This window comes from Columba livia, chromosome 7 (assembly GCF_036013475.1).
Source record: "Columba livia isolate bColLiv1 breed racing homer chromosome 7, bColLiv1.pat.W.v2, whole genome shotgun sequence".
Lineage (NCBI taxonomy): Eukaryota > Metazoa > Chordata > Aves > Columbiformes > Columbidae > Columba > Columba livia.
Window position 1 is genome coordinate 41,297,971 of NC_088608.1, and position 24,999 is coordinate 41,322,969.

A 24,999-nucleotide genomic window follows, 5' to 3' on the forward strand; every position below is an offset into this window, starting at 1 on the left:
GAAGGCAGCAGTGAGAGAACAGCAGAGCCGGTGGGGCTCCCTCCAGTGTGTTGGCACGAAGGAGGCATGACAAGGCCGGTGGCAAGTGTCTCCTCTCCCCAGAGCTGAAGGCCCTCAGCCCGTGCAGAGACCGTTCCTCTGCCCCAGGGCCAGCAACTGGGCTGTCTCTGGCTTCTGCCCCTTTCTCTGTCCCTGCCCCAGCTTTCCAGGGGGCAGAGCCAGGCAGGGCAATGCAGGCGGGGGTGAGCACAGTGCTGCCTGGGCAGGGGCAGACGTGGTGTGTTTTCACCAGGGCCGAAACCGCACGGGGCAGCCCCAGGCGTCTGGCACAGGGTCTGGTGGTACTGGTCAGGTCCATGCTGACCCTGAGAGGCCGTGTCTGTATGTCCTGGGGGAGCTGGCCATTCTGAGCTGACAGACAGGGAGGGGGCTGTGCCTGGTTCCCCGCAGGGGCAGGCACAGCCCTGAAGATGAGCGTGGACACTCACAGCCAAGAGACTGATGCAGGCGTCCTCCATGGCACAGCTGAACACCTTGTGCAGTTGCAGGTCCTGGAGCACGCTGCGCAGCTCGGTCAGGACGCTCCACAAAGTCCCAGGCATGGAGATCATCACCTCCCACATGGCCAGGGCAGCGCTGCAGAGCCAGAGCGCCCGTCAGCGGGGCTGCCTCGGCCAGGGCAGCATGTCCAAGCCAGGTCCTCCAGAGCCGGGCGGTGCTGCAGCCCTGGCCCTGCCCACCATTTTTGCTTGGGGTGCCCGGGGGCCCTGCCCGGGCAGGCAGGACGGGCCTGAGGTGGTGTTGCCCTTTGGGCAGGGAGGAGCGTGGTGGCGCTGGGCTCCAGATTGGCCAGTTTGGGCTGCTGCGGGCCTGGCTGACCCAGTGGGGCTGGGACACGTGGTGGGATGGAAGCCCTTCTCCTTGGGGATGTGGGTCTGGCAGCCAGAGAATCCCTGTGCCCTCCTCCCCACAGGGAACAAGCCCCCAGGGCTGTCAGGGCCAATACCTGTCACATGTTGGAGAGATCTCCAACAGGCTCCTCACCACTTCCCTGGAGCACCGCTCCGTCAGCAGGAGGAGGAGTGAGTGCAGGCTGTGCCGGGCTGGCTCCGTGGAGACGCCCTCGATGTTTTTGTAGATGTATCTCATGAGCTTTGGCACCTGGATGTGAGACGGGTGAGGATGCTGCAGCCCCTGGTGCTGCTGCAGCCATTCCCCAAGCTGCCACTGAAACTGCTGCCCTCCCCGTCCTTCTCCGCTCTCTTGAAATGGCTTCAGGTGCCTGAGAGAGCTGCTTTAGGGAAGGAGGGAAGGACAAGGCCTGACAGGGCTCACAGGCAGGACAATCCAGCCACAGGGCACTTACATCTGTCATCCAGGAGGCCGGGTCTCCCATGGCCGTGTCCAGGACCCTGCTGCCCATCTGCCTGTCACAGATATCCTCTGCTGTCAAGGCCTCAATGGCCACCATGAGAATGTCCGTCATCTGGGCAGGCTGGCGGTTTTCTCCAAACTCCTACAGGAGGAAGGAAGATGGGGAAGACATGTCGTGCTGACCACCCTGCTGGTGCTGCTTGGCTGAGCACCATGAGCAGCTCTGGCCAGAGATGCCCGGCAGCGCTGTCAGCAGTGCCTGCAGGGAAGCTGGAAACAGGGTCTGCCGTCACTGCAGGGGGGAGGATTAGAGCAGAGGCTCCCCAGGTGGAGGGAGGAGGGTTGGGAGCATGGGCATTATGTGTTTGCCCTGCTGGGAACCAGGGCTCCCTGGTGTCCAGGACGGCTGGACCACCCTCGGACAGTCCCTACGTGGGGAGAGCAGGAACCCTCTCACCAGGGACAGTGAGGCCATGCCAACTCTGCTGATTCTGGGTCGCTTTGCTCACAGGTGTCTCCTGACACAAGGTGGGAGCTCGTTACCTTGGCCATGTTGATACCGTGGTGGAGTGAAGCAATTGTCCAGATGCTCACAGAATCCCATGCAGGTTGGAGCTCTGGATGCTTTGGGTTCTCCTCTGGCAGTGTCTCGCCTACGTGGAGGGGAAACACAGAGGAGTCAGTTGGACACAGCATCTTTGCCAACAAGCTTCCGCAACCATGAAAAGAGCTTGAAGCTCAGCACGGCTGAGGAGGGCGGCTGTGCTGGGGCCGGCTTCCAGCTGCTCCTGGGCAGCCCTGGTGGTCAAGCACCGCCATGTCCCCCACCTGCAGGACCGCACTGCCGCTGTGCCAAGGAAACGTGATCCTGGCATCGAGCTGGTCGCTCTCACTGGCCCATTTGTTTACTGGCCCGGACCCTTGCCCAGCCCTGAGGCAGCCCTGCACTCACCGGTCTGCATCAGCTGGACCGTGGGGACCTTGCAGGCGTCCAGCAGAGAACTGCTCTCCTGGGAAGCCTCCACCTCTTCCCAGGCCGCCCTTGGGGTGCTGGGGGGCGGTCTCTTTGCCATCCTGTGAAATGCCGGGAAGCGGGGGGAAAGGACGGGAACTTAAGGGAAAGTCCTCTGTACTATTGGGGAAGGGGGAACTTCAGGCAAAGGCCTCTGTGCTCTGAAGTGCCGGGACTGGCAATGAAAGTCGTGGGCTGTGCTCGGGGTCTCCTCGCCAGCTCCGCTCTCCTGTCCTGTCCCGTCGCTGTCTTGACAGACAGTGCAGGGCTGCGGTCACGCCACCCGTATATGGCACCGTGTGGTGTCACACAGCGGGTCACAAAGGGCCTCACTGTGACGCATCACCCAGGCTGGGAGGGGCAGGGTGTCCACTGCGGGGTGGACCTGTAGGTGTAACAGCACCTGTATTGGCATCTGTGCTGCTCTCTGTAACCTTCTCTTCAGCTGTATTTGTGTCAATAGCTTCATGTGCCATGGTTCCTCCACCTGTGATGGCACCTCAGCTGGTGGTGCCATCACTCGCTGTACCTGCTGCTGGATGCGTCAAGGGCAGTTCTGTTTAACCTCTTTATCAATGATCTGGATGAAGGGATTGAGTGCACCCTTAGTAAATTTGCAGATGACAACAAATTGGGTGGGAGTGTTTCATCTACTGACAGGGAACGCTCACTTCCCTGGTCCTGCTGGCCACACTATTCCTGATACAAGCCAGGATGCTGGTGGCCTTTTTGGCCACCTGGGCACACACTGGCTCATGTTCAGACGCTGTCACCAACACCCTTAGGGCCTTTTCCTCCAGGCACTTTCCAGCTGCTCTTCCCCGGCCTGCAACGTTCATGCAGCACATCCATGTTCACTGCCCATCAGAGCCACCTTTACTTTGCTTTTCCTGATATGTCATCTCTGCTTCCAGTTTTCTTCTCTACCCAGACCCTGCACCTGGTTTCTCAGTAGTGTTCCTCGGTGGGACCCATTAGCACTACAAGGAAGTTTGGAGTTTGAATCTGACATTGACTTCTTGAGATGTTTCTTCAACTTCCTCTCAGGGCCTGAGGTTCATGGACTCAGCAGCAAACCCACCAGAGGGGTCATTAAAGTGCCTTGTGCTGCTCCTGTGCTGCTGAGCTGGGCTGGGCTCCTGGCACAGAGGGAGCTCATGGAAGCGGCAGCGCTGCAGAGAGACAGCTCTGCCCAGGAGCAGCTCCTCTGCACACGCAGCAGGGATGAGGGCTCTGCCTGGAGCTGCTGAGGAGGGAGGAGTGAGGAAGTGGCTCAGGACTGGGACTGTAACTGAGAGTTCACTGGAGGAGACATCTCTGCAGCCCTTGACATGGTAAGTCTCTGGGTGCAGGGTAATTCAGCTGTAGCTCCTGGAGTCACACAGAGCTGTCCCTGGGCAGTGCCGGCTGCTGGGAGGGGTCTGCAGGGCAGAGCTGAGCACACAGCGAGTGGGATGGGATCTGTGGCACTGACAGCAGGAGACCTGGGGACACAGACACAGCTGCAGGCAGGGACAGCTCCAGGCAGCAGAGCAGGGGGTGTTCAGGAGCTCTTTCGGTCCTTGTCTGCAGATGATGCTGGGTGTTGTGTGCTGGGCAATGATCTGACTGTCCCTTTAGGACATGTCGCTTTCAGGAGCCTGACCCTGCTCTGCCTGTCCTGCTGGGCTCACGAGCTGCCCCCAGAAAGGCTCAGGTCTGCTGTAGGATCCCAGCAGTGCTGAGCCTTTCCTTGGGGTCCGCACTGTCCTCTCAGAGTCCTTTGCTTCACTCGGTGAGAGGTCGGGTCCTGCTCTCTCCATCACATCTCCGACAGTGGGCTGGAACAGAGAACAGTTTGCAGATCTGCCCTTTCAAACAATGCTCCCCCGCTCCCATATGAGTCCAAATATTTGGGGTTTTTTAAGGAGTAATTTGTGTGTGAAGTCATCTTCAAAGTAGCACAAGCAAAGGCACAGGAGCGATGACAAGAAGACTGATGGACTCTTCTGCTGTCCTGACTCTGCACTGAGCCACAGAGAGATGAGCCCTTTCGCCTGTCCTCTCTCAAGACTCTTCACATTTTACCTCATAAAGATGAAGATTTTGACCCCTACAAAAACCCAGTCACGGGATGTGATGGTGAAAAACTAAAAACACAGACAAAATCATTACAAAGACATGTTAAAACACGGCTCTGCTTCCCGTGCTTTTCAGCGTCAAGAGTGCAGATACTGACGATTTCCATTAACAATGCATAAAATCGGACACCGCTTGTGAACGTTGGAGCTGCCACAACCCAGCTCCCGTGTCCCCAGTGCAGCAGAGCAGAGCTGGCTGCTTGGCAGCACACGGGCAGAGGTTCTGCTGCTCACAGCACACTCAGCCAGCACAGACCAGAGAAAGGAAACGCATTTCAGTTGGGGTGATGTTAATGAAAAAGAGAGTAGTTTTGCTCCGTGGAGTCTGTCCTAATATTAAGTTGTTGTTTCCTTTTTTGAACAGAGAAACAGCCAATGTCCAACAGCAGCTCCATCACCCAGTTCCTCCTCTTGCCATTCACAGACACACGGGAGCTGCAGCTCTTGCACTTCTGGCTCTTCCTGGGCATCTACCTGGCTGCCCTCCTGGGCAACAGCCTCATCATCACCACCATAGCCTGTGACCAGCACCTCCACACCCCCATGTACTTCTTCCTCCTCAACCTCTCCATGCTTGACTTGGGCTCCATCTCCACCATTGTCCCCAAATCCATGGCCAATTCCCTTTGGGACACCAGGACTATCTCCTATCGAGGATGTGCTACACAGCTCTTTTTTTTTTCTCTCCTTGATCTCTGTTGAGTATTCCCTTCTCACCATCATGGCCTATGACCGCTACGTTGCCATCTGCAAACCCCTGCACTACGGGACCCTCCTGGGCAGCAGAGCTTGTGTGCACATGGCAGCAGCTGCCTGGGCCAGTGGCTTTCTCAACACTTTTCTACACACGGTCAACACATTTTCACTGCCACTCTGCAAGGGCAATGCTGTGGACCAGTTCTTCTGCGAAATTCCTCATATCCTCAAGCTCTCCTGCTCACACTCCTACCTCAGGGAAGTGTGGCTTCTTGTTGTTAGCTCCTGTTTAGTCTTTGGGTGTTTTGTGTTCATTGTGGTGTCCTATGTGCAGATCTTCAGGGCCGTGCTGAGGATCCCCTCTGAGCAGGGACGGCACAAAGCCTTTTCCACGTGCCTCCCTCACCTGGCCGTGGTCTCCCTGTTTGTCAGCACTGGTATTTTTGCTCACCTGAAGCCCCCTTCCATCTTCTCCCCAAACCTAGATCGGGTGGTGTCCGTTCTGTACTCGGTGGTGCCTCCAGCAGTGAACCCCCTCATTTACAGTATGAGGAACAAAGAGATCAAGGATTCCCTGAGGAAATTATTTGACCAAGGAATACTGCAGTATCAATAAGCAGTCTATCATCCTCAGGAGAAAGCTTGGAGGCTTTTTTTAACATATATGTCTTGGTTTTCTTTTTGTTTAATATACTTCAAATCATATTCCCACTGAAAGAATATTATTTATTGCCCTCTACCAGTGTTTTGTGGTGTAAAGTCCTCATATACAAATGGAGCATTGCTCCCAGTGCAGGTAAACACAGCAAAGAAACCAGCAGGAAATTATTTGTCTGTGTCTCATCTTGTACATGTCCTCTGGAACTGGGGGTTCAGTCCTGGCACGCAGGAGGGGTCAAGGAGCCAAGAGCCCAGCTGCCATGAGGAGGATCAGGCACTTGTGGACCTCAGGGCTGCTCCTCACCGCCTCACTGGATAGATCCTTTCTGCCACTTTTGCATTGGGCTCCCTGGAGTCATGGTCATGGACAAGAGCAGTTCATGGTCTTTTCAGAGCAGCGGGGCCAGCTCAGGGCCCTGAGGAGAGCACAGAGTGGGAACCAAGGCTGCCTGGCCAGCCCAGCCTGGACACAGTCACCCAGGGAAAGGGACGTCCCTGGAGAAGAGCAAGGGAGCATTGCTGTGCATGCAGGGAGGAATCCAGGAGGAAGAGAAACCCCCTTCTGCAGACACTCATTTGGGGCCGGCTGCTCTGCTGCTGGAGCAGCACTCCTGTTCTGGGCTGGGGAGAGGGGCTGGCACTGAGGGGCACAGGCCGTCTGTGCTGGGGATCTCCTGGAGCTGACACCAGCAGTCCTGGGTTTGCACTGGTCTCCATGTCCTCGTGCCATGTCCAGCTCCAGCCAGACTGGGAAGGTTCCCAGGACATTTGTCTCTCCCGCTGCCATTTACAGCACTGACGACTCCCCCAAGTTCACGTGTGAGGTTTGCTCTCTGTCCATCTTCTTCCTGCTGTGGGACTCGGTGCCTGTGTCAGGGAACAGCCAGCCCTGCCCGGCCTCCCTTCTTGCCCAGAGGTTGGCAGAGCCAGAGCAGGGCTGTAGCAGCCCCTGCATGGGACACGGCTGGGGCTGGGTGGGACGTCATTGCAGTCTGCACCTTCCTCATGGTGGGCAGTGGAGGGGGATGCGCTGATCTCTTCTTCCTGATGACCTGTGATAGGACATGTAAATGGAGTGAAACTGCATCGGGGGAAGTTCAGATTGGACATTAGGAAAAGGTTCTTCACTGAGAGGGTGGTCAGTCACTGGAACCGGCTCCTCAGGGAAGTGGTCATGACACCACATCTGTCAGGGTTCAAGGAGCATCTGGCAGATGCTCTTAGTTTTATGGTTTAGTTTAGGTAGTCCTGTGAGGAGCAGAGACTTGGATTCAATGATCCTTATGGGTCCTTTTCAACTCAAGTTATTCTATGATTTTCAAACTCCAGATTAGTCCTTCCCTGACTGATTTGTGTGTGTGTGTGAGTGAGTTTGTGTGTGTGTGTGTCTGTTTGTCTGTCTCTGGGGTACTGGGGAGATGAGGTGACCCAAGGTCAACTTCTGAATAGATTCCAAATCTAAGACCTGCTCTTGGAGGGTTCTAAACCTTATGTGTGTCATATGGATGTATATTTTCCACTGACACAGCCAAACATACAAATAGACACAGTTGGGCTGGGGAGGTGAGGAACAACACTGTCCATGCAATGATGGACCCCAAGGAGATGGCTTCTCCTTCCCATACACACCTCTTTAGGAGGAACTCTGTATCAATATCAATTGGAGAATTCCTCTATCACTTCTTCTCTTTACATCCCTTCCTCTTCAACCACACTTTTGAAACTGATCTGATTAAGTGTACAAGTTCTGAAGACCAGATATAAATCATACAATCATAGAATTATAGGATCGTTTCAGTTCGAAGGGGCCCTCAGGATCACCAAGTGCAACCATAACCTAATCTAACTCTGGTACTAAACCATGTCCCTAATAACCTTGTCTAAATGCCTTTTAAACCCCTCCATGGATGGTGATTCTACCACTGCGCTGGGCAGCCTGTTCCAACGCCTGACAACCCTTTCTGAGAATAATATTTTTCTAATATGCAATCTAAATCTCAGTCCCCGGGGTCAGCTGATTGGCGCCAGCTCAGCTGGAGTCGTTTCAGCGGATCCTGAGGTACACGGGGTTTTGCGGTTCCCCGGATCCCAATTTTTCGACCTGGAAGCCCCCGGCAGCCCTTGCAAGAGTGGCTGACGTGGCGTGGTGTTACCACAGTGTCGGCGATCACACCCCGACCCCTCGCCTTGAAAAAGCCTCCGAGAGGGTAGCGACTGTCACTGCTCAGCAGACACTGGGAGGGGAGCAACCAGCTTGTCAAGTGGGTGAGTACCACCCACACTTTGCTGCAGCAGCGGGTGTGTTAGCTCGTGTAGTAGGGTGCAGAGGGTGTCACTCCTTGCTTGGTAGACCCTCTCACCTATTGCCAGTGTCCCAGAGCGCTGCTGACCATGGTCTCCAGAAAGAGAGCTTGTCACAAAAAGACTGTCGCAACTCAGACAGAGGCCTTGCCCCGAACCGTGGCTGTTCAGGTTTCTGGCTGCAGGGATTGCCAGAGCCTGCTGCTGCTTGGGGAGGATGGCCAGCATCCCACATGTGTGAGGTGTGAGCTGGTGCAAGATCTGCTCAGCATGATCGCAAATCTTAGGGAGAAGGTCCAGACACCGAGGTCCATCAGGGAGTGTGAAAAGGAGATTAACTGGTGGAGTAACTCCTTGATGTACCAGTCAGAAAGGTCCCAGGGGGATACCCTCCAAAAGGTGATGGACCCCCTGCCCTGTCAGGCAGAGGGGGAAGACCCGAGACAGCCCCTGCCCTGTTGCTGTTGGGCTGAGGTAGGGGACCACAAAGATGATGAGGGTTGGAAGCAAGTTCCAGTTCAGCGTCACGGGCAACCCCCACTCCTTACCTACTTTGCTTCCTCAGGTGCCCCTCCGTAATAAGTTTGAGGCCCTGGAACTTGAAGAAGAGGTAGGTGAGGATGTGGTGCAAGGCCCACCTACAAGGCCACATAGAAAGAGGCAGTTGACCCCACACCTCAAGACTGACTCTGATAAGAAAGAAAGAAGGGTAATTGTAGTAGGTAATTCCCTTCTGAGAGGGACAGAGCGCCCAACATGCAGAGTTGACCCTCATCAAAGGGAAGTTTGTAGTCTACCTGCAGCCCAGATCAAGGATATCACCAAGGCACTCCCAACCTGGTGCACTCAACAGTGAACTGGCTGAAGGGAAGAAGCCAGAGAGTGGTGGTCAATGGTACCTGGCGTGGGTTAGAAGGGGGTGGTCAGTAGGTCAGAGAGGTTCTCCTGCCCCTCTACTCTGCCCTGGGGAGACCACACCTGGAATATTGTGTTCAGGGAGCAGAGCCCTCCCGGGCTCTTTTAGCTGCCTTGACTTACCTGGGGTTTTTTTGGACTTCAAACGAAAGCAGAAAGGACCTGAGTGCACAAGTTACTGTGCACACCAATGAAAGAGGTAAGAACTGAACCAGAGTGTCCAGATCTCCTGAACCCAGCACTAACAGCCGCTGCAGGAACATTTTGATCCACAAGGGTTAGTACCAGTTCTCTCAGGAGCTCTGCTGGTGCAGAGACTGTTGGAACTTGCAGCTGTGAACAGGAGGGAGCACATGAAAGCAAGAACATCGCTTTGAGCTACAAAACCAAGACTGGGCTGTGTTGCCACAGGTGAACTGATCTGATCTGCTGGGCTGTGCATTTAGGTTTTCTGTGTAATACTGAAGTGATCTAGAGTATGCTGAGGCAGATACAGGCTTTAATAATCTGACTAAAATATGTTATCTTCTTTTTTCTTCTCTTCATAGGGTTAAAAGGGAAATAATTGCATTGTTGCAAGAATTCAGCTTATCTATGGGTCTCTTGTTTTTCTTTCATGCTACCTTCATTCTACCTGATTTCACCAAATCCTACAAGGATTTTAAGACCCTCTCACAGCCCTGCTACAGCACCAAGTGGGCACCATTAAACCAGACTTCTCCTCCACAGCTTTCTTTTCAGCGCTGTTTGGATTTGCAGGGAGGAGCAAAGAACAAGAGAATAGTAGACAATGAGGTAACAATTAACTTTAGAAATACATATACTGGTCCCCTGCAACTGCCTAATGTTTGGTCATCACACACAGTATCACACAGTATGTTTGGGATTGGAAGGGACCTCAGAAGATCATCTAGTCCAATCCGCACTTGAACACACCGCTTGAACAATTAAAATTTCAGGGCTTTTAACTACCACAGCCTTAAGCACAGCAATAGCTAAATTAGAAAGGATTTCTTTTGAGGACACTGCAACAAAATCCTGGTTTGGGGAGGCTGGGGTTTGGGTTCTTTATAAGCTGTTTGTTTTTACCCTCCGTCTCTAAAATGTCCCCTAGTCACACAGAACGGTCCGTACACCAGTGACTTGCCTCTTGAACGCTCTGTGGAGTCTCCTCGTCTTCCTTGGTTGGTTCCTCAGACTCTCAGGAAGGCTGTGCAGAGACTCCACATCTTCCTCGCGTGTCTTCCTCCTGGGTGTCCTTCTCCTTTGTCTCCTCCAACATCTCCAAAGACACAGGTTCCGAAAGGAGATATTCCGAGCCTGTTTGAAAACAACAGAAAGGCAGTTTTGAAATGCCAATAGCACGACATTTACTTTTCATGTCCTTTCTCTTTCTCTCTCCCTTGTGAAACACCACAATTGAATAAGATCAGCACACAGACAAGGAAGATGCTCAGTCACGTTCATTAGACGCAGTGCCAGCCCCTCTCAGCCCAGGGCACGGTTACCTGCAGCCAAGGCCCCTTCCAGCTCCCCTCAGTCGCTGCTTTCTCTATCACAGTCGGTGCCGCTGTTCAGTGGCCTGAGCCGGTAACCCAGACAGCGCATCTTCTTCTGCCTCGCCTGCCCTGCGTGTGTCAGTGCGGTGCTAAGGCTTCCTCCACCAGGACACCTCCAGATTGAGAAAATGGGTACTGAACGTGTTTCTGGAAGCCACCTGTTTTTCTAGGGGAGGCAAAAATGCTTTTCCCAGCAGAAGTCAGCTCCAGCCCTTCTCCCTTTTTGCTGTTATGACTCTTGCCTTCCACCCTGTGCAAACTCCGAGCTTTCCAAAGCCCAGACTTCTACCCTCCAGCTCAGTCAAAATGCAGCATTAAGACTTGCTTTTGCATTCGGTTATTTCATGTTCACTCTTAAGATCCCTCAGAATCTAATCTCTCTTCTGACTCTCCTTATTTCCATCTTTTAGAATCTTCTCACCTCTGCCAAGGCTGCTTCTCGCAGATCAACACCTGCCAGAAGCTCCCAATGGTAAAAATCACTGCCAGGCTTTTTCTTTCATATGCTACCAATATACACTCGGTAACAATTTCAAACTGACCCACCCAGCTTTGAGATGCACCTTTGTTTTGATGCCAAAAATGCATCTGCAGTTCGCAACAGTGACACAAGGATCCTGTGGGACACAGGAAATGTTTCCATTACTAACAAAAAAAGTGTCAATGATTTACAGCCTGCAAGTTTTGCGTATCACTAGTGATGTGTAAATACTTGCTCTTGCTGAGATTTACCTTCATACTTGGCCCTCCCTCCTTCCCATGGTTTGCTCTACCCATGCTCTTTTTTTTCGTTTTCATTACATGCTTTGAGACAGACTTCTACCCATTTGCAAAAATACCAGGACAAGACAATAGAAACCCTGGCTGTGACCTTTAGGCACTATTACAATGCAAAGGTTTGGTTGAAAAACACCCCTAAGATCATGGAGTCCAACTGCTCCCCCACCCCCAGCACTGACCCGTGTCCTGAGACCCTCATCTCAGGTCTGTTCAACCCTCCAGGGATGGTGACTCCAGCACTGCCCTGGGCAGCCTGTTCCAATGCCCCACAGCCCTTTGCGGAAGAAATTGTTCCCCACATCCAACCTCAACCTCCCCTGGCGCAACTTGAGGCCGTTTCCTCTGCTCCTGGCACTTATTCCTGGGGAGCAGAGCCCGACCCGCCCTGGCTCCAAGCTCTTTTCAGGCAGTTCAGAGATCAGAAGGTCTCCCCTCAGCTCCTGTTCTCCAGCTGAACCCCCAGGTCCCTCAGCTGCTCCCATCACACTTGTGCTCCAGCTTGGTGAGGCCAAGTCCCAGGTGGTCAGTGAGGGAGCAGGTGGGATTGGGGAGGGGTGAGGGGCAAAGTAATCCATATAATGTCCAGCCTCACAGGACTATTCTCCTGCCTGTCCAGATGTCTCCAGGAGACCCCCTGGATCAATACCCATTGTAGAATGCTGCTATCACATCTTGTATAAACCAAAAAATGATAGAAAACAACTCGGAAAGAAAAACCCCTCTTTTATGAAATCGTGTTTGAAATCTTCACCATGAAGTATCTGACGGAAAGCTCTCCCAGGAGTTGTCCGAGTGCTGAGGACTGTCTCTCAGCCGTTCCTCCCAGCAGAGCTGTTCCAGCCTCGGATCCTCCCTGTGGCTCCTCTGGCCGCTCCCGCTGTCCCGCCAGCCCAGCCGGTTCCCGAGGGAACGCTCCAGTTTCTTGCCCGGTGTCCCGGTGGCAGCGCCCCGGCCCCACAGGGACCCAGCGCGGGGCTGGGGCGGGCACAGGAACCGGCAGCAGCAGGTGAGGACGTGCACGGTGGTCCCCTCTGCTCTCCTTCCCTGGGGGGCCGCCCTGCAGTTATTGACATAAAGAACAACTTGGTGGTCTAAATAAAAGAGGTTGCTGTGAGCCAAGAGGAGAAAACAAAAAGGGGAGCCCAGAGAAAGGGGAGGGGAAAAGACACAGACAGGGAGAGGGAAGTGGGGGAGTAGAAGAATCAGAAATGTTTTCCCTTAGAAGCAGAAAGGAAAAAAGGAAGGAAACTTTAAGAACAGAACCCCCAGCGCCGTCCCCAGTCCCGGCTGCACAGCGGCGCCCAGAGAGCCGGTGCAGCCACTGCCTGGGGAGGAGGCGACTCTGCAGCCTCCAGCTGTGGTGTCACCAGCTCCCATCGCCCCCGGGGACACACTGCCCTGACAAGGCTGGCAAGGCCGCCCCGCTCCAGGGACTGGCGCAGCCACCCCGCTGTCCTGAGCAAGGAGGCAGCAGCCAATTCTCCAGCCTCTGCAGGGATGGGAACAAGAGCGGGGGCCTGGCCCTGCACCCCAACCCAGAGGGAGGGCAGAGCCCTGGGGTTTAGGGGCTCTCCCCGCCCGTCTCCTGCTTAGCAAGGTACCAGCATCATTCCTGCACTCCCCAACACAAGCCCCGGCTCCGGAGGCACGAGGCACTTACTGAAGTCTCTGGGCAGAAGCTCAGACTCACCTATGTGTCGGAAAGCGCCAGCTTCTTGGCCGGTGGTGGTGACATGGTGCTGCTGGGCTGCGGAGCAGCCCTGGCCGACAAGAAGGCTTTCAGCTTTGCCAGCACCAGGCTGGCAGAAGCCCTGCTGCGAGGGTCCCTTGCCGGTGTCCCAGTGTTCTCCCCGCTGCCCCACGGCTCCTGGCTGGGGATGGGCTCCGGCAGCCCAGGGGAGGCGGGCAGGGGCCCGGGCTCCCAGCAGCGCTTCCGGGGAACCTGCGCTTTGGCCCCACTGGTGTGACTGGGGCCACAAAGTCCTGGAGCTGCTCTGGGCGCGGGTGGCGGCTGCGAGGACGCGGCTTCTTGGGCCTCTGGGCTGTGTCACCGGGAAATGCTGCAGCCGCGCGTTTGGCTTTCAGGGCCAGCTTGGGTGATGGTGACCCAGAAGGCAGCTTGACACGGCCAGGCAGGCTGGAGGCAGCTTTGGAAACGGGACCCTCTGAGCTCTTCCCGGGGCTGGGGATCCTGAGGAAGGCAGAGAAGGGCACGTGTGAACCGCCAGTGTCTGAGTGACTGCAACACACTCATCATAGCTGCGCACGAGAACCAGGAGCCAGAAGCTCCAAGGAGGTGAGGAGCTCTTGAGCTGCCGCAAAACCACAACAAGGGGCTGGAGCTCTCTCTGTCACCCTCCCCCGAGCCAGCACATACACGTGGGCACTGGGGCTACTTGGGCCAAGCTCCTTCCCACATCCAGGCATGTGCCCCCAGCCCTGTCCCACACTCTGAGCAGGGACAGAGGGACCGGGGACACAGGGCACGCTCACCTGAGGTAGAACAGCACATACGCCTGCTGGTTAAGGACCACCTTGATGTTACTGGGGCGGACCACGTTGTCATTCATTTGGTACCACTGCCCGTCGCTGGCCTGCGGAGGGAGAGAGAACGGGGTTGGGCTGTGTCCAGGGACGCTCCTGGCCTGAGAAGCAGCAGGAACAGCGCCCGTCGGCAGAGCTCCGCTCCCCAAAACCCGCAGGTGACCCCGGGCAGGTGAGGGGTCTCTGCAAGAGCAGAACTCCACGCTTCCTGTGACGGAGCACAGCCCGTACCCCCCAGTGCTCCACACCACGCACCTCTGCTGAGCACCCTCCTGCCGACCCCCAGCACAGAGAGGTGCCAAGAGAGCGCCCTGGGCTCACCTTCACGTAGCAGTAGTAGTGTCCTGCGTGGCTGCTGTACCCCGAGTGCACCAGCACCGCGTAGAGCCCGTACATGACCGGATCCCCGCTGGTCTGGGACATGTACGGGCGGATGTTCAGGAGCTCAGGGTAGCCCACGTCCTGCAGAGAGAGGATGTCTCAGAAGCCTGCACAGCAGATGGCAAGAGCAGCTCAGCTGTCCTACGAGTCCCGTCTCGTGCGGGAGGGAGAACCCACTCTCCCCAGGCAGAGCCCACGGTGAGGAAGATGCCGGGATGAGCCAAACTCCCACCACAGCACAGCACAGCTGGGGAAGGGCTGCAGGACTGCGGTAGAGCTCACCAGCGCACAGAACCACCTCCCACCCTGCTCGGGGCAGCAGGGCCTCGGGACAGGGCACAGCCCCGCTCTGGATTGCTGAGCACTCACCTTTGTGATCTTGCCTCCGGTGAAGTCGGCAAAACGCTTCAAAGCAAGCGTGAGAACCCTGGGCGCTTGGTGGATGGTGAAGCGTTTGGTTGCCGACACTTTCTTCTTGCATCTGCACAGGGAGAGCTTGAGCTGTTCATGCTGTTCCACCACCCAGGTGCTTGCCAGCCCTGGCCAAGCCACAAACCCCAGGGAAATGACCCTAGTGAGAGCGGGTTCTGCTCCAGGGCACCTGCTCACGGCCAGGTCTGCTGGCTCAGGTCCCCGTCTCAAGACGGGGGAGATGAGGAGTGACAGGCTTCATCGCAGGCTTCACAGCCCCGCACCTCACGGTTTAGCGGTGGAGCAGGTAGAGAAGCCCTCCTGTACTGCAGCTGCCCTCCTGCTTCCCACCAGCACACCCGCGGCCCCTTCCCCCCCCAGCCCCGCACACTCACTTGTCACACAGGTAGGCGTTCTCTCCGCCCAGCAGGTCTGGCTTCACAAACAGCTCCAGTGCCTGCTCTACGTTTGCGGCTTGCTGCCAGGACAGAGGAGAGGTCAGGGCCAGGCAGAGGAGGCAGCGCAACAACAGAAGCTGATTCCCTCTTGCCTGCACCGTGCCTGACACTGGCAGGTTAAACAGCCTCGAGCAGTAGCGGTGCAGCTGCAGGAACATCCCCTGCAGAGCAGAGCTCCTCCCCACCTGACCCTGCCCCGGTACCGTGATCTCCACCGGCAGGTCCAGACAGGGGTCAAAGGTGTCCGAGACTGCTTTGCACATCGAGCACTTCACTGCAAGAGAACGAGCAGTGAGCACCCCCTGGCACAACACGGCACCACCACCCCCAGCACAGCGCAGGCGGCTGCCGTGTTGCCCTTTTCCGCGTTTGGGCTCTGGGACGGCAGCACCAGCATTCGCAGTCTGTACGTGCTGGGACAACAAGTGTTGCGGGACAGCTGGCAACGTGGGTTCCTTTGCTGGTGGCAATGAGCTGGGGACCCACAGCCAGCAGCTTCGTGGCCCACAGATACCAGAAGACTGACCAGCTGCAGCTCTGCATAATTTGCACATGCTTAGTGACTTTCCCAAGTTACTGCAAGGCTCTCGGGGAAACAGCAGCCCTGAGAGTCACAGGCCCAGGCCCTGGCAGCCAGCACTCACCACGGGACCGCAGGGAACCGCCAAAGATCTGGTGGATCAGGGTGGTGGCTTGGGTCTGGCGATCCAACCTAGAGACGGCAGCTCGGATCACACAGCGCCCGCCCCAAGAGCCACCCCCACGGGCCAGCGCTGTGTCCTCAGGATCCAAACCCAGCCCAGTCACAGGATTTGGGGACAGAACCGCAGCTGTGCTGGGGTGGAGGTGTCAGGAGAAGGCAGACAGCAGCCCACGGCTGTGTCACAGAGGGGCAGAGAGCTGGGCCATCCACCCCAGACCCTGGAGTCAGCACCTCCCTCCATGAGCCCAGCCCGGGGGACACGTTCACCCCACAGTCCCCTCCCGCGGGCACAGGGGACCAGCAGACAAGGGCAGTTGTCACCACCAGAGGCCCCACATACTCGGTGCAGTCGGGCAGGCAGGCCTTCTGCATGGCATCGATGGTGAAACGGAGGAACTCGTGCGCGTCCTCTTGCCTGCCCAAGCGGATGTGCGGGGCGATCTCTGCAGGAGAGGGAGGGATCAGCCGCAGCACGCGCTGCAACAGAGGCAGGTCCTCCCGCCCTCCCTCGGGGCAGCGACTGCGGGGATTGAGCTCCCTCGGCCCAAACCAGACGTCAGACTCATGTGGGCCGTGGGGGAAGCCCCACAAGGCCCGTGAAGGCCCTGGCAGGCTCAGTGAGTCGTCTCGGAAGAACCTCTGCCAAGACCTGCCCTGATCTCAAAGGTTCTGCTCCTGCAATAGTCTCTGCCCTCCTGCACGGCTACAGGAGGGGACGCGAGGGCAGCCATCCTTACTCTTGAGGTCTCGGACAAAGGACACTGGCTTTATCACGCTGCCGCTGTTCGCGAACGCCTGCGTGACGTGGTTCTGCATGACGCATGTCACGCAGAAGCCGCTTTGGTGACCTGGAGTGGGAGAGGAGAAGACAGGACATTGAGGACAAACCCAGGAGAGATGGAGGCAGTACAGGGGACAGGGAATCTCTGGTCCAGCACGGCTCATCCACGCTCAGTTTTCCTATGAGCTCTGTGCTGCAGCAGAGCCCTGGGGCATCCCGGGGTCACAGGGACCAGCACACACCACCCCGGCTGGAACAGCCCCCGTCACAGCACCAGTCGCTGCAACCCTCCAGATGAGACAGCATCCACGTGGAGGGGAAACAGGGCACAGGGACTCGCTGATGAGCCCACGGGTCAGCCCTGAGGGGTTGATCCCACCGGAGCCCTACGGACAGGGCTGTGAGCCCCACGTGCTCCCCTCGGTCACGGCTCGGAGCAGAGCCCACCAGATTCCCGTCCAAAGCCGCCTGTGAACAGCACCTGCAGCCTGTACGCAGCCTTGTGCCCTGCGCTCACACGGTCCCCACAGGCTGCGGCTCTTTGGGACCCCTGCTCAGACCCTCATGGACCCATCTTAGTCCTGGCTGTGTCCAGCACAGACAGAGCCTCTCAGACGCAGGATGCAGAGCTCGGGAACACTGCTACGGCCAGGAAAAGTGGATGCTCCCGTATGCAGGAATGTCCTCTCCACGGAGAAATGGGCAGGAGGGAGCAGAGAAGGCACATCCCGGCAGCCGCACATCCCGGCAGAGCCGTGCGCAGGGTGCTGAGCGCAGCCCCGGGACAGGCGGGCGCTCCCCTCCCCACTCACAGGTGCGGCTGTGCTCCCTGGAGAGCAGGTAGTTGGCGAGCGGTGGCGTGTACGTGAGGCACTGCAGGGTGGCGTTGAGGAAACAGGTGTTTCCCAGGTTGAGCAGCCCGGCGCCGATGCGCTGGACACGCTGCCACTGCATGGCGAGGCGCCCTGCAGGGAACAGCCCCTTCTGGGGCGCAGGGACGCCGTCCCCGAGGCGCCCCGGGGTCCGGTCGCTGCCTGTGGGGAGAGAGAGGCGGGTGAGCCGCGGGCTGCGCAGCGCAGGGAGAGCCCCCCGGCCCTCTGCACCCACCCTGCTTGCCCGGCTGTCCCTCCTCAGCGCCGCGGGGGTGCTCGGCGGGCTCGGTGCGGGGGTTGAGCAGCAGGTACTTGGCCCGCAGCAGCTCCGGCTGGCTGGAGAAGCCGTGGCTGGCGGGCTGGTACTCGATCTTGTGCAGCAGCACCTTCGTGGCCGAGGTGCTCAGCAGCCGGCCCAGCGCCCCGGCCTTGCCCGCGTCCCGCCGCGCTTTCAGCAGCTCCCTCGGCTTCGCCGTGCCCGCCATGGCGTGTCGCCGCACGTGCCACCGCCTCGAGGTCGCGCCGGTCTCTCGGCCTCTCCCTCTCCACCACCACACACGCTTCCCGCGCCTCCTCCTCAAGTCCCGCCCTTCGCTGCGGTCGCTCGCGCTCGGCTCGGCCCACTGACTCCTCCCCTCGCCTTCGCCGTCCGCTCCGCTCCGCGTCCAGAACAGGACTGAGCTGCGCCTGCGCGTCCCGGCAACGCCAGGGGCGGAGCCTGCCGGGGGCGGGGCTTGTTGTGACGTCATCGCGCTCCGGCCACGCCCCAGAATCATTAAATGGTCACACACTGTGGTTTCCGTGCAGGGGAACCTGGACACCGTGGTGGATTTGGCCAACAAAAGCCTCTGCAAGTCTTACAAGGCCAAGGCGCAAGGTGTGCGCTGGGGGCGGAGCACACCTGGTGTCCCGGGACAGGCTGGGATGTGACCGGCTGAGCAGTCCTGAGGAGAAGGGCGTGGGAGTTATGATGGGCTTATGTATATGTACTAGAAGTCTCTTAGCATTTTTTTATTTTACTAAACTGTGTTTCTCTCAGTCCAAATTTCTCCCTTCACTTTCTATTCTCTCCCCTATTGGGAGGGGAAGGGGTAGGGGGTGAGTGATCAGCTGCTGCGGTTGTGTTGCCAGCTCGGGTTAAACCACGACACGGGTGAAGGTCCAGAGGAACATCTGTCATGGTGGGGTCAGGGGCACTTGAGCTTTGTGGAGCAGCTCAGTCAATTGGGCCTCTTCAGTCTGCTGAAGGGGACACAGGGCACTGGAAAAGCAGCGACTCCTGCTTGGGGAGATGATGGGGGAGGCAAACCCTTCTGCAGTGGCGGCTGGTGGGACAGAGGCAGCAGCCACCAACACCCTCCAGGGAGCTTTGAACGGAGCATTAGGAAAAACTGAGCAGGCGGGTGGTGCTGCCCTGCAGCAGGACACCCGGGGACTCTCGGTGATCCCCGCCTTTGGAGGTTTCAGCTCACCAGAATGTCACCCAGCCTCACCCTGGGGTGGCTGATACCCTACCAGAGACTGCCCCATCGGTCCCTTTCCCAAAACCCCTTCCAGGCTGTTGGAACGATAAAGGACTCAGCATTCCAATTTAATGTGAATCACGCAAAGGCATTTATTACAGAAACAAGCTTCCTTATATATGCAACTATCCTCCGATCGCACGTCCACGCTCCAAGCATGTATTCACTCATTGGATATCATCTATGTTCCCGAGCTGTCCACACGCTGGAGTCCCACTGATGACAGGTCCGTTGATTTACGTCACGTTGAGGCCTTGTTATTGTAGAAATGCCTCTCTCCCAGAGCAGGTCCTGTTTTCAGCTTTTCGGAGTGGCCTTGAGATTCCTTTGGGCCTGACTAATTCAACAATAAATCTCCATCTAACAGAAACCCCTCCACACGCGGATGCTGAGGGAGCTGGCTGAGGTCATTGCTGGACCACTCTTCATCATCTTTGCCAAGTCTTGGGAAACGGGAGAGGTGCCTGAGGACTGGAGGAAAGCAAATGTCACTGTAGTCTTCAAAAAGGACAATAAGGAGGACCTGGGTAACTATAGACCAGTCAGGCTCACCTCCATCCCTGGGAAACGGCTGGAATGACTTATGCTTGGTGCCATCTCAAGGCATATCAAGGATAAGAGGGTCATTAGGGGCAGTCAGCATGGCCTCACCAAGGGGAAGTCGTGCTTGACCAACCTCATTGACTTTTTTGAGGACATAACAAGATGGATGGATGATGGCAGAGAGGTGGACGTGGTCTACCTTGACTTGAGTAAGGCATTTGATACAGTCTCCCACAGCATCCTCACAGCTAAACTGAGGGAGTGCCGTCTGGATGACCGGGTAGTGAGGTGACTGGCTGAAGGGAAGAAGCCAGAGAGTCATGGTCAATGGGGCGGAGTCCAATTGGAGGACTGTATGTAGTGCAGTGCCTCAGGGGTCAGTACTGGGGCCTGTATTATTCAATACACTAATTAACGATTTAGACGAGGGAATAGAGCGACTTTCGGCAAGTTTGCTGATGACACCGAGCTGGGAGGAGTGGCTGACACGCCAGAGGCTGTGCTGCCATCCAGAGACCTGGACAGGCTGGAGAGTTGGGCGGGGAAAAATTAAATGAAATATAACAAGGGCAAGTGCAGAGTCTTGAATCTGGGCAGGAACAACCCCAGTTTCCAGTATAAGTTGGTGTCACGGAGGCACCCCGGGGTTAGTTTGAGGGACAAGATGGTAAAGAAGTGAGAAGTAGGGTTTTAGCCCTCCAAAGTGACTTGAATACAGGTTCAGATATCAGTTGAGTAAATTATTAAGGGCCAGCAACTAATACAACAGGAGGTCCACAGTGTGCATGCACGTGGCTTCACCCAAAACAATGCCGGAGCCACCCCTGAGTCCGGGAAGAGTCCACACTTGCCTGAACACGGCGTGGGATTATTTTTAAATACACGTGCAAATGTGCACGGAATATTACACGTGCTTATGTCGAAGCACGGGAGGACACATGCAAATGTGCACGGAAAGTATAAACACATGTGCAAAATGTGCACGGAAAGTAGATGCACTCACAATCCTGCGAGGGTTAATTTTACTCACACCCGTGGCGGCAAGGCAAGCGGAGTCTTTGTCCCGGGCAGGGGGCGCCGTGGCTCCTGGTGTCAGTGGCTCAGCTCGTGCTCCAAGAGACCCGCAACAATGGGTGGACTCTCGACGAGAGTCCCATTTTTTTATTGGGTGATCAGATCTGACTGTTTGCATTCCAGAAGCTTCTCTGCACCACCACACTGCCTGTGGGGGTGCCCCTGAAGCCTCCAAACATCCCCCACACTGGCCACGGTCGTCCAGCGGCTTCCTGGCACCTCGTCACTCCCTTCTCCTAACAGCCCTGGCCAGGGGGCTCTGGGGCCAAACGAAAGAAACTGTAGCAAAGAGAGAGGGAGATGTGTCTACTCCTTCCATGATGAAGGAGGGAGGGGGAGATAGGGGGGGTTGCTTTCTGCCACAGTTGGGGAATGACCTATTAGAGAGCAGCATAGAAGAAAGGGACCTGGGGGTCCTGGGGACAGCAGGATGAGCACGAGCCAGCACTGGGCCCTTGTGGCCAGGAAGGTACCTGGGGTGGATGAGAAGGGGGTGGTCAGTAGGTCAGAGAGGTTCTCCTGCCCCTCTGCTCTGCCCTGGGGAGACCACACCTGGAATACTGTGTCCAGTTGTGGCCCCTCAGTTCCAGCAGGACAGGGAACTGCTGGAGAGAGTCCAGCGCAGGGCAACAAAGATGCTGAAGGGAGTGGAGCATCTCCCGTGTGAGGAAAGGCTGAGGGAGCTGGGGCTCTGGAACTAGAGAAGAGGAGACTGAGCGGTGACCTTATTAATGTTTACAAATATATAAAGGGTGAGTGTCAGGAGATGGAGCCAGGCTCTTCTCGGTGACAACCAACGGTAGGACAGGGGAAATGCGTTCAAACTGGAACACAAGAGATTCCACTTACATTTGAGAAGAAGCTTTCCAGGTCCCTTCCAACCCCTGACATTCTGGGATTCTGTGATGCCACAGGCTAACTACTCAAGAATTACACCTGCTTTGACAAGTAAGGACGTGAAGAAGTTTCAGTTTTTTTCCTGAAGAACAAGGAGTTCCCTTACGGCACGGTCCTCTTTCTGCTATTAGTGACAGTGGCACTAATTCCAAACCACGCTTGAGAGCCGCTTTATTTTTCCTTGTGTCCAAAGCTCATCCCGCTCATCCCTGGGAAGGACTCCTGCCAGTCTCTGCAAAGCACATCTCTCCAACCTTGTGTCATCCACAGGTTTCTGTTCAGCCCGGGACACTTCTCCCCATCCCTTCAGCACACTGCTAGCTCTCAGGTTTTCAGCTGCATGGAGTCAGGCCGCTCCCTTCAAAGTCTTCCCTACAAAAGTCTTCTCTACGTGCTGATGCCAACTATATCGCCTCATGATGTACGGCTCCACGCTCCTCCTGCAGAGCTCCATGGACGGGGCAGTCTTCCTCTTTCTTTCATGGTTATTCACCTTTGCTTGTTTTGTTTTGTTGTTGTCAGGTTTATTTGTTCAGTGGGGACCTCTGCAGCTCCTCCGGCCAGGGTCACCCCTACCCTCCCAGCTCTTCCCAGGGCCAGGAGGGAGGCAGGGGTGTCGGGATCAGCCCAAGGGTGCTGGCCACCAGTGTCCAACGTGCCCCTGAAGTCTCTGTCTGCTCTGCCCACACTGACCCTCACCTGCGCAGGGAGCAGAGCCCTCCCGGCCTGGGACAGGAGTTGGGGTGTTTGCTCCTTCCTGCCAGCCTCCACAGACACCCCACTGTCCTCACTGTTCCTCGTAGATGACCCGGAGCTTCTCCTGGCACACGTCTGCCTGCTGGCGGCCGATGAGCCCCAGGCACACACAGCCCGTCACGCAGCCCGCTAGCCTGCCTGCCCAGAGACCCAGCTTCCTGCCACCAGCCCCATGGGCCTGGCCACGCTCCTTCCTGCCCCTGGGCAAGGCTGAGCCCAGGGCGGTGCCCCGAATGGGAAGGCCAAGAAGGCTGCGCGAGACCCAGCAAAGCTCCCACGGGGAGCCCGTGTGCGAGCCCAGGTTCTAAAGGGCAGCAGGAATCCCCGTGGGCCCCACATGGGGCAGGCAGGGCTCTGCAGCTGCCTGGCAGATTTGGCAGCAGCCGTGGCTGGAGCTAAGCTGCCATGGGGCAGGGAGGCGCCAAGTGGGCACCATTAAACGAGACTCCTCCTTCACAGCTTGCTTTTCAGCGCTGTTTGGATTTGCAGGGAGGAGCAAAGAACAAGAGAATAGTAGACAATGAGGTACCAATTAACTTTTGAAATACGTATACTGGTCCCCCTGCAACCGCATAATGTTTGGTCATCATACACAGCGCTTGAACAATTAAAATTTCAGGGCTTTTAAGTACCACAGCGTTAAGCACAGCAATAGCTAAATTAGAGAGGATTTCTTTCGAGGACACTGCAACAAAATCCTGGTTTGGGGAGGCTGGGGTTTGGGTTCTTTATGAGCTGTTTGTTTTTACCTCCTCCGTCTCTAAAATATCCCCTAGTCACACAGAATGGTCCGTACGCCAGTGACTTGCCTCTTGAATGCTCTGTGGAGTCTCCTCGTCTTCCTTGGTTGGTTCCTCAGACTCTCAGGAAGGCTGTGCAGGGACTCCACATCTTCCTCGCGTGTCTTCCTCCTGGGTGTCCTCCTCCTTTGTCTCCTCCAACATCTCCAAAGACACAGGTTCCGAAAAGAGAAATTCTGAGCCTGTTTGAAAACAACAGAAAGGCAGTTTTGAAATGCCGATAGCACAACATTTACTTTTCATGTCCTTTCTCTTTCTCTCTCCCTTGTGAAACACAACAATTGAAAAAGATCAGCACACAGACAAGGAAGATGCTCAGTCACGTTCATTAGACGCAGCGCCAGCCCCTCTCAGCCCAGGGCACGGTTACCTGCAGCCAAGGCCCCTTCCAGCTCCCCTCGGTCGCTGCTTTCTCTATCACAGTCGGTGCCGCTGTTCAGTGGCCTGAGCCGGTAACCCAGACAGCGCATCTTCTTCTGCCTCGCCTGCCCTGCGTGTGTCAGTGCGGTGCTAAGGCTTCCTCCACCAGGACACCTCCAGATTGAGAAAATGGGTACTGAACATGTTTCTGGAAGCCACCTGTTTTTCTAGGGGAGGCAAAAATGCTTTTCCCAGCAGAAGTCAGCTCCAGCCCTTCTCCCTTTTTGCTGTTATGACTCTTGCCTTCCACCCTGTGCAAACTCCGAGCTTTCCAAAGCCCAGACTCCTACCCACCAGCTCAGTCAGAACGCAGCATTAAGACGTGCTTTTGCATTCAGTTATTTCATGTTCACTCTTAAGATCCCTCAGAATCTTCTCTCTCTCTGACTCTCCTTATTTCCATCTTTTAGAATCTTCTCACCCCTGCTGAGGCTGCTTCTCGCAGATCAACACCTGCCAGAAGCTCCCAGTGCTAAAGATCACTGCGAGGCTTTTTCTTTCATATGCTACCAATATACTCTCGGTAACAATTTCAATCTGACCCACCCAGCTTTGAGATGCACCTTCGTTTTAATGCCAAAAATGCATCTGCAGTTCACAACAGTGACACAAGGATCCTGTGGGACACAGGAAACATTTCCATTACTAACAAAAAGAGTGTCAATGATTTACAGCCTGCAAGTGATGCGTATCACTTGTGATCTATAAATACTTGCTCTCACTGGGATTCACCTTAATACTCGGCCCTCCCTCCTTCCCATCGTTCGCTCTACCCACGCTCTTTTGTTTTGTTTTCATTACATCCTTTGAGACAGACTTCTACCCGTTTGCAAAAATACCAGGACAAGACAATATAAACCCTGGTTTTGACCTTGAGGCACTATTACAATGCAAAGATAGACTGTGCGATAGAATCATTTTGGTTGAAAAACACCTCTAAGATCATGGAGTCCAACCGTTCCCCACCCCCGGCACTGACCCGTGTCCTGAGACCCTCATCTCAGGTCTGTCCAGCCCTCCAGGGATGGTGACTCCAGCACTGCCCTGGGCAGTCTGTTCCAATGCCCCACAGCCCTTTGCGGAAGAAATTGTTCCCCAGATTCAACCTCAACCTCCCCTGGCGCAACTTGAGGCTGTTTCCTCTGCTCCTGGCGCTTGTTCCTGGGGAGCAGAGCCCGACCCCCCTGGCTCCAAGCTCCTTTCAGGCAGTTCAGAGATCAGAAGGTCTCCCCTCAGCTCCTGTTCTCCAGATGAACCCCCAGGTCCCTCAGCCGCTCCTCATCATACATGTGCTCCAGCTTGGTGAGGCCAAGTCCCAGGTGGCCGGTGAGGGAACAGGTGGGATTGGGGAGGGGTGAGGGGCAAATTCATCCATACAATGTCCAGCCTCACAGGGCTGCTCTCCTGCCCATCCAGATG

The 24,999-nt window shown here is 56.1% G+C and overlaps 2 protein-coding genes across 2 annotated transcripts; one reads left to right on the forward strand and one right to left on the reverse strand.

Annotated features, from left to right (window-relative positions):
* Positions 1 to 5,212: 5,212 nt before the first annotated feature.
* LOC135579903 (olfactory receptor 14J1-like) lies at positions 5,213 to 5,983 on the forward strand. Its single transcript, XM_065069578.1, has one exon. It carries the CDS (start codon positions 5,228 to 5,230, stop codon positions 5,816 to 5,818), a length of 591 nt encoding a protein of 196 aa, XP_064925650.1. The 5' UTR covers positions 5,213 to 5,227; the 3' UTR covers positions 5,819 to 5,983.
* A 2,724-nt stretch (positions 5,984 to 8,707) lies between these two features.
* On the reverse strand, positions 8,708 to 18,316 carry LOC135579964 (ubiquitin carboxyl-terminal hydrolase 36-like). The gene is made up of 12 exons (XM_065070018.1): positions 17,803 to 18,316; positions 17,508 to 17,729; positions 16,652 to 16,762; positions 16,255 to 16,357; positions 15,856 to 15,923; positions 15,415 to 15,485; positions 15,149 to 15,231; positions 14,712 to 14,823; positions 14,283 to 14,423; positions 13,911 to 14,011; positions 13,360 to 13,608; positions 8,708 to 8,801 (listed from the first exon to the last, which is right to left on the reverse strand). Exons 1-12 carry the CDS (start codon positions 18,314 to 18,316, stop codon positions 8,708 to 8,710), a joined length of 1,869 nt encoding a protein of 622 aa, XP_064926090.1.
* Between the last annotated feature and the right edge of the window lie 6,683 nt (positions 18,317 to 24,999).